This window comes from Marmota flaviventris, chromosome 4 (assembly GCF_047511675.1).
Source record: "Marmota flaviventris isolate mMarFla1 chromosome 4, mMarFla1.hap1, whole genome shotgun sequence".
Lineage (NCBI taxonomy): Eukaryota > Metazoa > Chordata > Mammalia > Rodentia > Sciuridae > Marmota > Marmota flaviventris.
The window spans coordinates 157,520,888-157,534,378 of NC_092501.1; the positions used below are offsets into that span (position 1 = coordinate 157,520,888).

Here is a 13,491-nt window from a genome sequence, read left to right on the forward strand (position 1 = left end):
AGCTGGGTCAAATGGTGGTTCCATTCCCAGTTTTCCAAGGAATCTCCATGCACTATTTGTGAACAGAGTTTATAAAGTAAAATTTAATTTTACTCCTTAGAGTAATTAAATTTTATTTAGACCAGCAATAGCAAACTGTCCCAATTCCAATTTTATATTGTCTCTAGTATAATTCATAGTGATATGTTATACAATCCCACCAAATCCTATAAGCTGCTCCTGGGAAGGATATTCATAGAATGTACTTCTTCTTATGGCAGAAATCAAAACTATTAGTAATTATTCTGGAACAATAGGGATGAGCCAGAAGGTCCTGGGTAGGTGTGGTCACTTTACCTCTTAAACCTACTGTTCCAGCCACCACAAGTGACTGCCTGAATCCTTGGTCAGATCCTGTTCTTTCTATAATAAACTCTTATATATTTAACATTTACATTCACTTAGCTTAAAGTTATTCTAATTATCTCTTTTGTGAATAAGATTTCGTTATTGGATATGAAGCTATGAATGCCTTTCCCTACATTCTCAGGATGATAATAAGGTGTCAGGTAAGTCTTCCTCTTTTCCATTCACCTGCCAGCTCCGTTCTCCACTTTCCTATCTCAGCTCCAGGGAGATTTCTGCCATCACTTTTGGTATTTTATGGTACCTGTTTCTGCTACAGGCCATTGTTCTTCTCAGCTTTCTTTGGAAATGAACTGCTTTGCTCAGTCAAATCTCATTACTTTTTCTCTAATTGCCTTAGGTTGCCATTTGTTATCACAGAGGAATCTGAAACTTTATTGGTAATGCTGTTGAAGGCAGAGCTAAGACTCCGTTCTATATGTTTTACAAGAAATACTTTCCATTTAAAAACAAAACTTCATGGATTGAGTTGCTTCTCCTTTTATCCTGTTTGCCTCATAAGTCAAACAGAATCCACTCTGGAGGTGAGCTACCCAGATATACAAGGTTCTGATCTGGAAACTCTCCCACTATTAGGCTGCAGGGCCTGAAAATCATTTAGACAGACATCGGGACAAATGTTAAAGGCCACTGATGATGAGAAATGGGGTCCCGATACATGGCAGCTGGAATCACAACTATCAGATATTAATCACACCTTAATATCTAACTCAGATGGGTGAGAAATTATTTCTAAATTAATATTGTTTTTAATTGACAGATCATCATTTTATTACATTTGTGAAGAATGTGTTATATATGAATATATTGTAGAATGATTAAGTCAAGCTAATCAACAAGGCCATCACCTCCATTACTTTCTGTTTTTGCCATGATACATTTGAAATTGACTCTTATTATTATTTGGAAATATTTCTTTTAACATAATATCCTCCAGATTCATTCATGCTGTTGAAAATGACAGGATGTTGTTCTTTTTTACGTCACAGAGTTGAGAAGTCACAATTGGAAACAGAAAAGTTGAAAACTGTTTAAAAAGTTGATATTTTCTGTGCTTTATTTTGAATGTGGACTTTTTTTTTAAGTCTCCAAAAATAAAATGAAATCGATGTCTGGGCTAGAACTAATGGTGGTGTTCGCAGCTTTTCTGCTTATGCGTGGGACTTTAATACTCAGTAATACCGAGCTAAAAATTAAAAGGAAAACAGTGACTGGTTCTCGAAATGAATGAATCATCAACCCTCTGAAAACTGTGATTATGAGCAGAATTACTAACATGGGATAGTTAGGTTATCTTCTTTTCAAGTAGTAAATTAAGAGTCATATAAAAGAAGACAGGATGCATGTGAAGATCATGCTAGTGGGGAGATTTTGCAAATGTGAGAGAGAAAATGAGACACCCAGCCAAACCTTCTGCCAATATTGAGGAAATTCCTCATGATGAATTCTATTTTTAGGATAATGAAATGAGCTGGGGCACATATTTGGAATTCAGGAGGTCTTCGACCTCAGTTCTGTGTGCCAATGTAGCATGAAGCTGGCCATGGGAAGCGTTTGGAGGGCCCGGGCTGGGAAGGCACTCTGTGGGTCTCCTCCAGTTGGGCTATAGAGTCTGTGTCAATGTTAAGTATAATCTAGATGTGCTTGTCTTCGTCATTACTTTATCTGTGTTGGAATTCGGTTTGCCAGCGTGACACCTGGTCTAGGCTCAATTTGGAAACAGCCGCTGCATGCTTTGCAGTTCTCACACAGGGTTTCCTCACCCAGAGGCTCCCTCTGTTCTTTGCCTCCATATCTATTGTCTCCCACCCATACAAAATCTTTTTCCATTTTCATGTTCACTCTTAGAAAAATCTAGACATATCTGACAGTCTACTTACACTGAAAAAACAAAAACTGAAAACTACCTACAGATTTTGCTTCCCACGTTGGTCTCTTCCCTCTCCCACACAGCCGGCTTCGCTACTCACAGCTTCTTTCAAGTTTCCTGCCTCTACTTGTACTAAATCACTGCTTTCCTCTGCTTTGAATGCAACTTTTCTATTTTTAATCATTTTCCCTTCCTGCACTTAGAGACTTATTTTTCTTTCTTTTCCCTTTTTATTTCCTTTTCTTTGTCGATTTTCCATAATGCTGTTATTATCTGTCAAAATTTAATGTGTTATCTACCACACTTTAATAAATAATTACCAAGTACTTATTCTGTGTTGGGATGCCAGGTACTAAGGATAAGGAGATTAAATTAACAGTATCCTCTCCAACCTTTCCTATGCATCCTCAGGGATCTCATGAGATAATAACGAAAATAAGAAGGAAATACTAGCCATGAGAGTCAGAAGGCTGGTTCTGCAAGATGGACTACATTAATTGGACTACAAATGACTCTGTCCAATAAAAGATTACATTTAAGACTGCATATCTAGGTTCACAAGAAAAAAATAATAATTCCCAAATGTCAAAACCAGAGAAAGAAGGAAGTCCATGGGTAGCAACACAAGGAATTCAAGTTGGAAAAATGGGAACAGGAATCAGATCATGTATCTAGGGTCTAAGAGCTTGGGTTTCAATGCCCACATAGGCAGAAGGTGGACTCCTGAGCCTGGGTAAGACAGAAATCTGAAAATATGACCCACCGCATAAAGCCAGATCATAATAAAGGAGTTCTGGCGGGATGTTGGAAGGAGATTGTCAAACAGATCCATCAAGCACAATGAAGAGAGAGGAACAGACCCGCTTACAGACAAAGATCTAGTCAAGGAGAACCATGGCAGCACACTCAGTAGTAACACAGCAGTGCAAGGTAAATAGTGCTGAGACAATTACCTAACCCTGAGAAGAATTAGGTTTCTGCCTCACACTACCCATTTTAAACAGTTAATAGGTGTGATTGATGTGCAATAAGCCACACATAGGAAAACACACAGTTGGATGAATGTTGACATGTGTACAGAACCACAATCAAGATCATGAATATATTGACCAACCCCACAGGTTTCCTAGCCCCCCCTTTTCAATCTTTTATTCTCACTCCAGCCCTTGTCCCAGGCAAGCACTGATGTTTTTCTATCTTTATAGATAAGAGTTGAATTTTCTTGACTAATATGTAAATGGAATTATAGAATATGTAATTGTTTTTTCATCTCAATTTATTCACTCACCAAAATTAATTTGAGACTCATCCAATATGTGGTATATGTCAATAGACCTTTTTATTGTTAAAATGTATTTATAATACAGATCTCCATTTGCCAATTGGTGGAAATTTGGGTTGTCACCAGTTTGGACTATTTCGAATAAAGTTGCTATGAACATTATGTGTAAGTGACATATGTTTTCCTTTCTCTTGGTTAAGTACCAATGGAATGATGGGAGATAAGGTAGGTGATTGTTAGACTTTTTGAAAAATTATCAAGCTTTTACTTGAAGTAGTTGTATCATTTCCTATTCCCACTAATAGCACTCAGGCGTTCTAGTTGCTTCCCCTCCTTCATGCTATATGCCAGACACTGCTGGGGAGGATGAAATAAAGTTGGTAGCTATTGGTTGGTTCATTTTTCTTATATTTATTTATTTAGGTACTGGGGATCCAGTCCAGAGCCTCATACATACTAAGCAAGGTTATGCCACTGAGCTACACCTGCAGTCTTTTCCCTTTTACAAAAAAAACCCAAAGTGCCAAGGTTTTAACAGTGGAATGAGCATTGCAAAGTAGAGAGTCGAACCAACAACTATGTGCCAGACCCTCTGACTGCTGAGTTTCTTCCTCAATTTAAGCCTCAATCACTGGGCCTCATCATCTCCAGGGGGAGCTCAGAATTATGTGGCTCACACTTTAAAACTAACGAAAAATTTTCCATGTGCTTCCTTTTATTGTCAGTCCAGGAATGGACCAAGCTACACTTAATTTGTAGTTCTTGTGGGAAAACAATTGTTCAAAAAATAAGAGCTGATTAAATTTAAAAACAGTTCAGAGCTACAAAATCTAATTGTTATTATTAAAGGAAAATTTTAAAGGTCATATTCTTGATCCATAACACATCCAGATTTCACAGAGTTAACTAAAAATAAGTTTCACATGTATAATGACCAAAAGGTCAGCTTTTCAGAAAGAAGGACACAGTGACATTTGTGGTTCATGCACCTAATTAGAGCTGTAAATTACCTGAAGCAAAACCCAACAGAACTAGAAGAGAGACTGAATGTTTCTGTCATATTTGGAAAATGTAATGATGCTCTTTCAGTAATTGATAGAGAAGGTTTTTTTTAAAAAAAAATGAAAAAAGGAAGGATTAAAACACTGTAATTTTCTATAGTATCATTCCAAAATGGCAGACTTGATAGTCTTTACAAATTTTCAGGAATTTTCACCAATTTAGATGCTATGATTCTTCCAGAGGTTCAATTCTACACAGACTTGTGTCTGACCACAACAGAATAAAATCACACACCCAAAATAACACTTTTTTAGAAAGTCACAATCTTCTAGAAACATACCTCCAAATGACCCACATATCAAAGAACACAGAATAGGTCAAAGAACACAGTATAGGCCAAACAGAGAATATTCAAATTAAATAATAATTTAAAAACAAAATATGAAAATTGTAGAGATGCAGCTGAACACTGCAGTGTTCAAAGGAAAACTCTAAATTCTCATATTAAAACAAATTATTAGTGACAGAAAGAAGGAAACAGTGATGATAAAAGAAGGAATCCATATGGAAAAAAAAAAGAATAACAAATCAGAAATTTAAATGGGCCAGAAAGTTTTTGTGTATGAAAAGACTAATAGAGTTGATAACAAAACATAAAAAAAGGAATGAGAAAAATTAACATCAGGAATAAAAAATAGCTTATTCCCACTGAACCTACAGATATCAAAAGGATAAACAAGAGAGTATTTTTAAAAACATTATGCTGATATTGACAATCTTTAACAATATATAAGTTTTTGAAAAACAAAATTTACTAAACCTGACAAAACAAGAAAGATTAAAAACTTAATATCCCATTATGGTAAATACATTTAATTTGTAATGAAAAACCTCAAAAAAACCCCACAAACAATTCAGATCTAAAGAGTTTCTATCAAATATTTAAGTAAAAAAGTATATCAATCTTTTATTAGTTCTATTCTTAAAACATACAGAGGAAGATGTAATCCCAGTGGCTCAGGAAGCTGAAACAGGAGTATTGCAAGTTCAAAGACAGCCTCAGCAATTTAACAAGGATGTAAGCAACTTAGCAAGAATCTGTTTCAAAAAAAGGGATGTGGATATAGCTCAGTGGTAAAGCACCCCCTAGTACCCTCCTTCAAAAAAAAAAAAAAAAAAAAAAAAAAAAACAGAAATAAGAAACATGTTTACTCCAGAAAGACAGTATTGCCCTGATTTCAAAATTTGGTGATGACATTTCAAGAACACTAAGAATAATGCTTCTCATGAACAAAGATGCATCAATGTGAAACATTAGGAAGCCAAAACTTTCAACACTGAAAGAGGAATGCAGCATGACCTACTTGGCTACACATCAGAAATGGGAGACTGGCTTAATGAATCACGTCAACAGAATAAAGGAGAAAAACATTTATTAATTCAGTATTTGCGGTAAAAGCACTGGACAAAATTTGACACACTTCCACACAGTGTAGGAATTAAAAGTAACTATCTCCCTTGGAAACTCTACAGTTGATTTGGTACTTAATGGAAACACTGAGAACTAAGTTGTCCATATCTGCTCTCACCACCAGATGAAGAGCACACCTCATCCCCTCCTTCACAAGAAACACAACAATGGATTCAAGAAGGATCGCAGTGTTTAGGATGTAATAGAGGAAATGATATAAGCTACTCTGAGGATGTAATTCTTACAGAAAAAAACAAAGAACCTTCATCTGAACAGGATTTTACATGCCAAAGAAACCTCAATGAAGTGGTGGAAAGAGGCATACAATTACAATGATAGGGGAAATGAGGCTTTGTAACAGGTAAGTTTAGACCTCGGTTTATGACAACCATATATAATGAGGACTTCACTATAAGCTCATCTTTCTCAGGTCTTCTCCTTCATCCCCTTGTTTGCTCTTGGAGCCAACTTTAGGAAGTAAGCCCTGTTATTCCACTCACTCACGCACACAACCATCAACTAAATGACTATCACAAGCTCACAGGACAAAGAGTTAGAACTGAATTAAATTTATCATAAGATATATACATATATATATATATATACCCGCACATGCATATAATGTATACATGTATATATGTATATATGTATGTATTCATTCACAGGGATATTCACTTATCTATGGCTTAGCTACTTTTCACATATACAAGTAGCTATGCTTTATGGAAAAAAGTCTTTTTGAAGAAAATACAAACTAATACTTTTTAAATTCAATTGCTCTTATGTATGCATTCGATCTTTAAATTGATACTGACACCTTAAAATAGGTGAATGGCTGCTTATAATCTCCTTTTAAATTTAATAAAGTGCTGTGAAATTACTATCTCTGATCTGAATCGATTTTATTTTTCCACAACTTATAGACGGGTTCTTCACTTGTGAAGAGACGAACCCTCCCAAGAGCCGAATATAAGTGGTAAATTTTCCTCCCCGATATCCTGCTGGCCTGAAACGTGGCAGCGCCATACCTGCTGCACCTCTGGGTGGTGCTCGGAATCCCCGACTGACACCGAGTCAGCACCTAGGGGACACTTCTCTGTCATGTATGTGCAGGGACAACAGTCTGATGTGCTCTCCCTGTCACTCTGCGCCTGGGCTGTTTATTAGCACTGAGTAGCCAAGGAGGAGAGCAGGGGCCCTACCTGCACAGTATCTAGCAGATGAAGTATGAAGGTTGCCTCTTACCCCCCAACCCTCTAACACACTACACGGTTTCATCTAGAAAGGACAGTATAAAGTAATCACATAGGTTACTGTTTAGGGAAGGATGACCAGAGGTATTAATGATATAAATTAATTTTTTTTTCTAACATGTGACCCACTCTGACCCCATGGATGGCTTCCTCGGTATTGTCCACACCTTCCCTATTTGGCCATAGGGGGAAGGGATCTGAGCGTACCTTTGTGTTTCCTGAACCTACCTGACCACTAGCTTACAGTTTTCAATCTGGCTTGTGTTGAACACTTGGCTTTAAAAAGTGGACCAAAAAATACTGAGGAATCAGAGAATACACAACACAAACTCCATAAATACTGCCTTAAGATTTTTTTCTCTCAAAAGTTGCAGCAATGTCCTCTTAATCATTCGGATTAAAATGCAGCCACGAGATAAACTTACCCTGGCTTTGTGTCATTCACTACACAGTGATAGGTAAATGTTCCAAACATCTGAACTCCCAAGATTCCATAAAGAAGTAGAAAGAAAAGTAGGAAAATTGAAACGCTCCATATTTGTTCTCCTGATCGCCTAGGGGGAAAAAAACAGGGTAAGTAGGTAAAAACAAAAAATCTCATAAACTTTCCTCCTTAACTTAGGTAACAGCAGTGCTTACTTTAAAATATTTGTAATCCGGGTCCTTGGCAGTTCAAATCGGAAATAAATCCGGAATGCCCGGATCATAATTAGTGGCCGTGGGATCCTCAACATGCCCCAAGGTGACATCTGATCAACTATATCAGCAATTTCAAACACCTGCAAATTAAGTGATAGTTAAAAAAGTTTAGATCTTCCTTTAGCATTGCTTATAGTCATGGAATATACAGACAACAGCAGAAAGCACACCCTGGACCTTGAATTTAGCCCCACATTATTTATTACCAAAATCAGTTTTCTTCTGGCTACATTTTGAAACAGTAGGTATTTTTCCATATTTTTATTGGTGCATTATCATTGTGCATAATGGTGGGATTCCTTGTTATACATTCGTGTATGCACACGACATAACAATATAATCTGGCCAATATCACTTCCCAGGATCTCTCCTTTCTCTTCCCTTCTCCCTGTGCCTCCCTTTCCTCTACTCTACTTAGATTCTCATGAGATTCCTCCCCTTCCTTTCTTTCTTCCCCTATAAAGCTATAGCTATATAAGGAGAAACAAATATATAAGCTAATGAAAGAGCAATAAATCCTGTTTATTTCCTAATTAAATGAGGTATAGTTTTTATTTAAAAAGTATGTGCCCCTCAGAACAGAATAAGTTGTTAAGGCTTTCTTACTGAACAATGTTATTTGGTGGTAATTTTTGAATACATAGAAAATAAATGAATGAAAGAAAAACATCAAAATATTATTAAAAGTGTGGGAAAAGAATCTTATCACTAATATATATAAATGTTAATTAGAAAATGTTTGTCCAACACACAAGCTACTAAATTAATGTGTGAGATGAAATTAAATTATTGGAGATGTGCGTTTTATATTAAGGACAGGTTATCAAAAACCACAGATGACTAGGCAAGATGGCCTATGAATTTCTTTTAGTCTCAAATTTTAAATGAAGAGTAGGTGAATAAACTCCAGAAATCTGCTGAACAACATTCTACCTATAGTCAGTAATAATGTATTGCACTTAAAATTTTGCTGAAAAGGTAGATCTCTTGCTGTGTTCTTCAATTTTTTATGTTTCAAATACAGAAATCGTACCCCACATCTTTTTTCTTTATTTCACTGACTATATTTCCATTTCTGAGTGAGAAATAATTCACAAATGTAACCAACACTAATTAAAATGTGACAATTAGACTTTCATCTCAATAGACATTTAAAGAAATGTCATAGGAAATTACACAATCACATTTGATATATGTTCTTTAATATTTCTTTTTAAATTTTCAATGCAAAATAATGCCCATTTTAGAAAATACCCCCCTTGTGATTTAAAAATATTTAATTACCTGTAACACCAGCGAAACCCAAAGGCAAAAGACCATAAATCCATCAAAAACACACCAGCGATCTTTCACATAGGAATTATCCCCCTAAAAATAAATTTCACATAGCATTATCAGGTATAACGAATAGTATTTAAAAAAAATTCTTTGGAGGGAATAGCAAGTGTTAATTCAGTAAAACTCACCCATAATTTTCGTATCATAATAAGCAGTCTTTCAAGAGGAATACTTCTGGCATTTTAAGCAGCATTATTAATAAGGAGAATTATTTATGAACTACGAGAAACTGCAGAATTTTGAGTGTAAAATTTTTAATTTATGCAAAAGGAAAACATCACTCTTTGTTCAATTAACCACACAAATTCTAGAGCTTAAGCAACCGAGGCCATCTTTCTTAACTAGGCCACTTAGGTTCCATGCCAGCTCTTCCTGCAAGAACAATAGCACACACCGGTCTACATAACAGCCATTAGAACTGCTTGATCAACCACCATGAGTGGGAAGTCAGCTCAAGTGAATAAAATATGTGCCTCATTTACAAAGAAAAGCATAATTGACTTTTTCTTTAATTGTGATTGTGTATGTAAAAGAAAGATAAAAAGATGGATTCATTTCTTTTTTAATAGGAAATCTATTCTGAGGCTAGCATGCATACTGTATAAAAAGTGGAAAATTTAGGCAATGATTTCCTTTGGAATAACAATAGGGAAGATGCATCAAGTTGGAACTGGAGACCTTTGCTTTCATACGACTCTCCCAGTAAGTCACTAGTCCTTCAATCTTTCATGTAACTCGATTCCCAATTTAGTCACGTAGATCATTACCATCTTGGACTGAACTTGCTAAGAAAATAAAATGGGAGCACAATGTGAACATTTTAAATAGAATATGAAATATTTTGCAGGGTATTTTAAAAAATAATTTCCATAGCCTTCCACCTTTAGTAACAAATAGATTATTAAAATATTTCCTTGAAAAACTTCCAGGTACAATTTATATTGTTCATAATATCATATGATAAAACACTTAATGAAAGTTATCTCAAATAATTTCAATAACTTCATATCTCAGGCCCAGATATGGAATATAAACTTGACAAGCCTGTTTGACAAAAGATGTCTAATGAATGACTAGCAAACACACACACACACACAACACCACCACCAACAACAACTGTACCACCAGCATCTTTTGCAGAAACACAGATATGAACAAACCCAACTAATACACAGAGCAGAATAACTATAAACATAATAAGCTATAAACATGGTGGGAGAAATGAGAAGCTTTATTCTGTGGAGAGTTCACAATAAATGTGCAAATAATTTTATCAGTGGCAAGACAATCAACAAAGATTGTGACTCAGGTGTTCAAGAAAACTCACAAATGAGATATCTGAAAGCAAACTCTTGAGGCTTGGGACTGGGTGACGAGGAGGACAATGAACCTAATTTAGTAGGTTCATTAATTTATACTTATGATTTATACTCCAAGAAGAGAAAAACTACATCTGAGGGTCCTGTAGGCTGTGTGTATACACAAACACATCTGCACGTACTGAATATAAAACCATTTTAAACATTTAGTTATCTTCAAAGTCTCATGGAGCCTCATTTACTATGAGCATCATGTCTGATTGTTTTGCACAATTATATGAAAATATAAATCAATAGTAATTTGTATACATACATTATAGCAGTATAGCCAATATGAAGTTGAATCCTATCTGATTCTAATTTTGATTAACATTCAAAACAATAATGGAACAATTATTTAAAGTTGCTTTCCAAATTCACTCATCCACTCAATGTATAGAATACTTCTAGAATTTGGACAGTGATCAAGAACTAGTGATTAAGGAATGAAAAAAACAAAAAAAACTCCTGCCCTTTTATAGTTTTCATTCTCAGTTAATTTTCCAAAAGAAGATGAAAATAGTTCTCATTAGAGATCTATTTAAAATTAGAACAATTAAAAAGTAAATGTTAGGCAGGAAAAAAATAATTATAGATCACTGGATACAGAGGTACCCAAATAGGATAAGTTCATGTGACATTTTTCCAAATCACTATTAATATTTTGTTTCTTTTTGTCATTAAAAATGTTATATATATATATATATATATATATATATATATATATATATATATATAGTGTCACTACATTTATCCTTTTTTACTGCTCATAATTTGCTTTAGTCATGAATTAAATTAAGTATGACATAGGATGAGAGGTTGTCATTACACTGAGAATTATTTAAAATGTAACATGTGAGTTTAAACAATCATATTTCCCTGGGAGCCAGGGAGTGTCAGAAACCTGTGGCAGAAGGGGAATATAGTTTCACAACGTGTCCTGATGTATATATGTGTGTGTGTGTGTGTGTGTGTCTGTGTGTTTTACTTATGTTTCTGTGACAATTTTTAAAACAGATTTCCAAAAATAAGTTTATAGAAACGTGAACATTTTAGCCTTTAAAAAAAATCACCTTTTCAGTTGTCAGAAATAGAGTCAAATGTTAACATTTGGGCCTCACAAATTCAGAATGCATGCTCATCAGTAACAGAGGTGACTGAATTTTTGTTTGTTATGTACTACATCAATCTGTTTGCTAAGGAAATTGATGTGGAAAAGCTAATCCACAATATATTCCAAACTACATAAAAGGATGGATTACTTTTTAGCCAATTTAGAAGCATGGGTGATGATCACAAAAGCATATAAATATTTAGTTTCAAAATGACCTCATACTGTGAAAACTGGCTTAGCAAAATGTTCATTAGATAACAGAGAAAGCTATTTTTTAATTACTAAGTGATTTTAATTGAAGTGTTGGAAAAGGTTTCTGCTGTCGACCTTCCAGAGTTTGTCATGGTGTTTGCTGTCACCAACAAGCCCCACGGCATGCTGGATGGCACGCAACAATCAATTAGACCTGGTCTCTTTTTACTTTTTCCTGTTAAATATGGAAGTAATTCCCTGTGCATAATTTTTAATTTGTTTTCAAAAAATATTCATAAACACTTTTACAAAACAGTATTAGTTACCCAGAATACAAAGACCAGTAACACACAGTGCTTTTCTTTTTTTCTTTCTTAACCTTTTCTTCTTAGCATTCTTTTTTTGTTCCATAGCTTTTACTGAGGTAAAATTGAAGTACAATAAAATGAACATATTGGAAGTATGCAATTTGATCAATTTGATATGTATGTAACCGATACAATCAATATGAAAAGCAGTTCCATTATTATTTTCTTTAATTTGAAATTATGCGGACTGTTTCCTGCATGATTTATTACATTGGAAATCAATCACTTAAGATATATAAAACCCCACCCCCACATGTCAACTATTTCCATATTAAATAGCACACTTATAAATATCTCAGAGGTCAAGGAAGAAAGTACAAGAAAAGTAAATAAAAAGTGCTTTGAACTAAGTGATAATAAAAGCTTAAAATATCAGTATCTCTGGGGTAAAACGGTACTCAGATGAACATCTATAACTTAGAATTATATAGGAAAGACAAAATAACAGTAGGAGCAGAAATATATGAAATAGAAAATAAATAATACAGCTAAACAATACAAATCCAAAAAGTCTAATCAAGAAAAAAGAAAGAACACAAAAATTAATATCAATGGAAAGGGAGCTATCAAAATAACCCTTCAGATGCTAAAAATATATTAAGGTAATATTACAATTGTATGCCAACATATGTGAGAGTTTACATAACATGGTCTAATTAGAGAAGGATCTGTGCCCTACTGAGAAGAAAGTGTATTAAGTCATTAGATGGATGAAATATGCTATATATGTCTGTTAATTCTAAATTATCAATGATATTTTTTACTTCTATAGCTTCTTTATTTAGTTTTTGTTTGGTGGATCTATCCAGTGGTGACCAAGGCATGTTAAAGTTACCCAGTTGTGGTCTATTTGATTCTTGAAATTGAGAAAGGTTTGTTTGATATACATAGATGCCCCATTGCTTGGGGCATAAATGGGCATCAATATTTATGATTGTTATGTCTTATTGCTGTATAATTCCCTTAAGCAGTATGAAATGTCCTTCTTTGTTCCTTCTGATTAACTTTGGCTTGAAGTCCACTTCATCTGATATGAGGATAGAAACTCCTGCTTGTTTACGCAATTCATATGAGTGATATGTTTTTTTCCCATCCTTTCACCTTCAGTCTGTGGATTGTCTATGTCGTGAGTCTCTTGG

At 34.7% G+C, this 13,491-nt stretch overlaps 1 protein-coding gene across 2 annotated transcripts in view; it reads right to left on the bottom strand.

Moving 5' to 3' along the window:
- The window catches only part of Nalcn (sodium leak channel, non-selective), a 281,091-nt gene that overhangs the window by 253,645 nt on the left and 13,955 nt on the right, over positions 1–13,491 (bottom strand). For both annotated transcript variants that reach the window (XM_027938884.2, XM_071610798.1), the window contains exons 3-5: positions 9,267–9,350; positions 7,923–8,062; positions 7,709–7,837 (exon numbers count right to left, since the gene is read on the bottom strand). In XM_027938884.2, the coding sequence (XP_027794685.1) occupies positions 7,709–7,837; positions 7,923–8,062; positions 9,267–9,350 (353 nt within the window). The remainder of the gene's footprint in view (positions 1–7,708; positions 7,838–7,922; positions 8,063–9,266; positions 9,351–13,491) is intronic.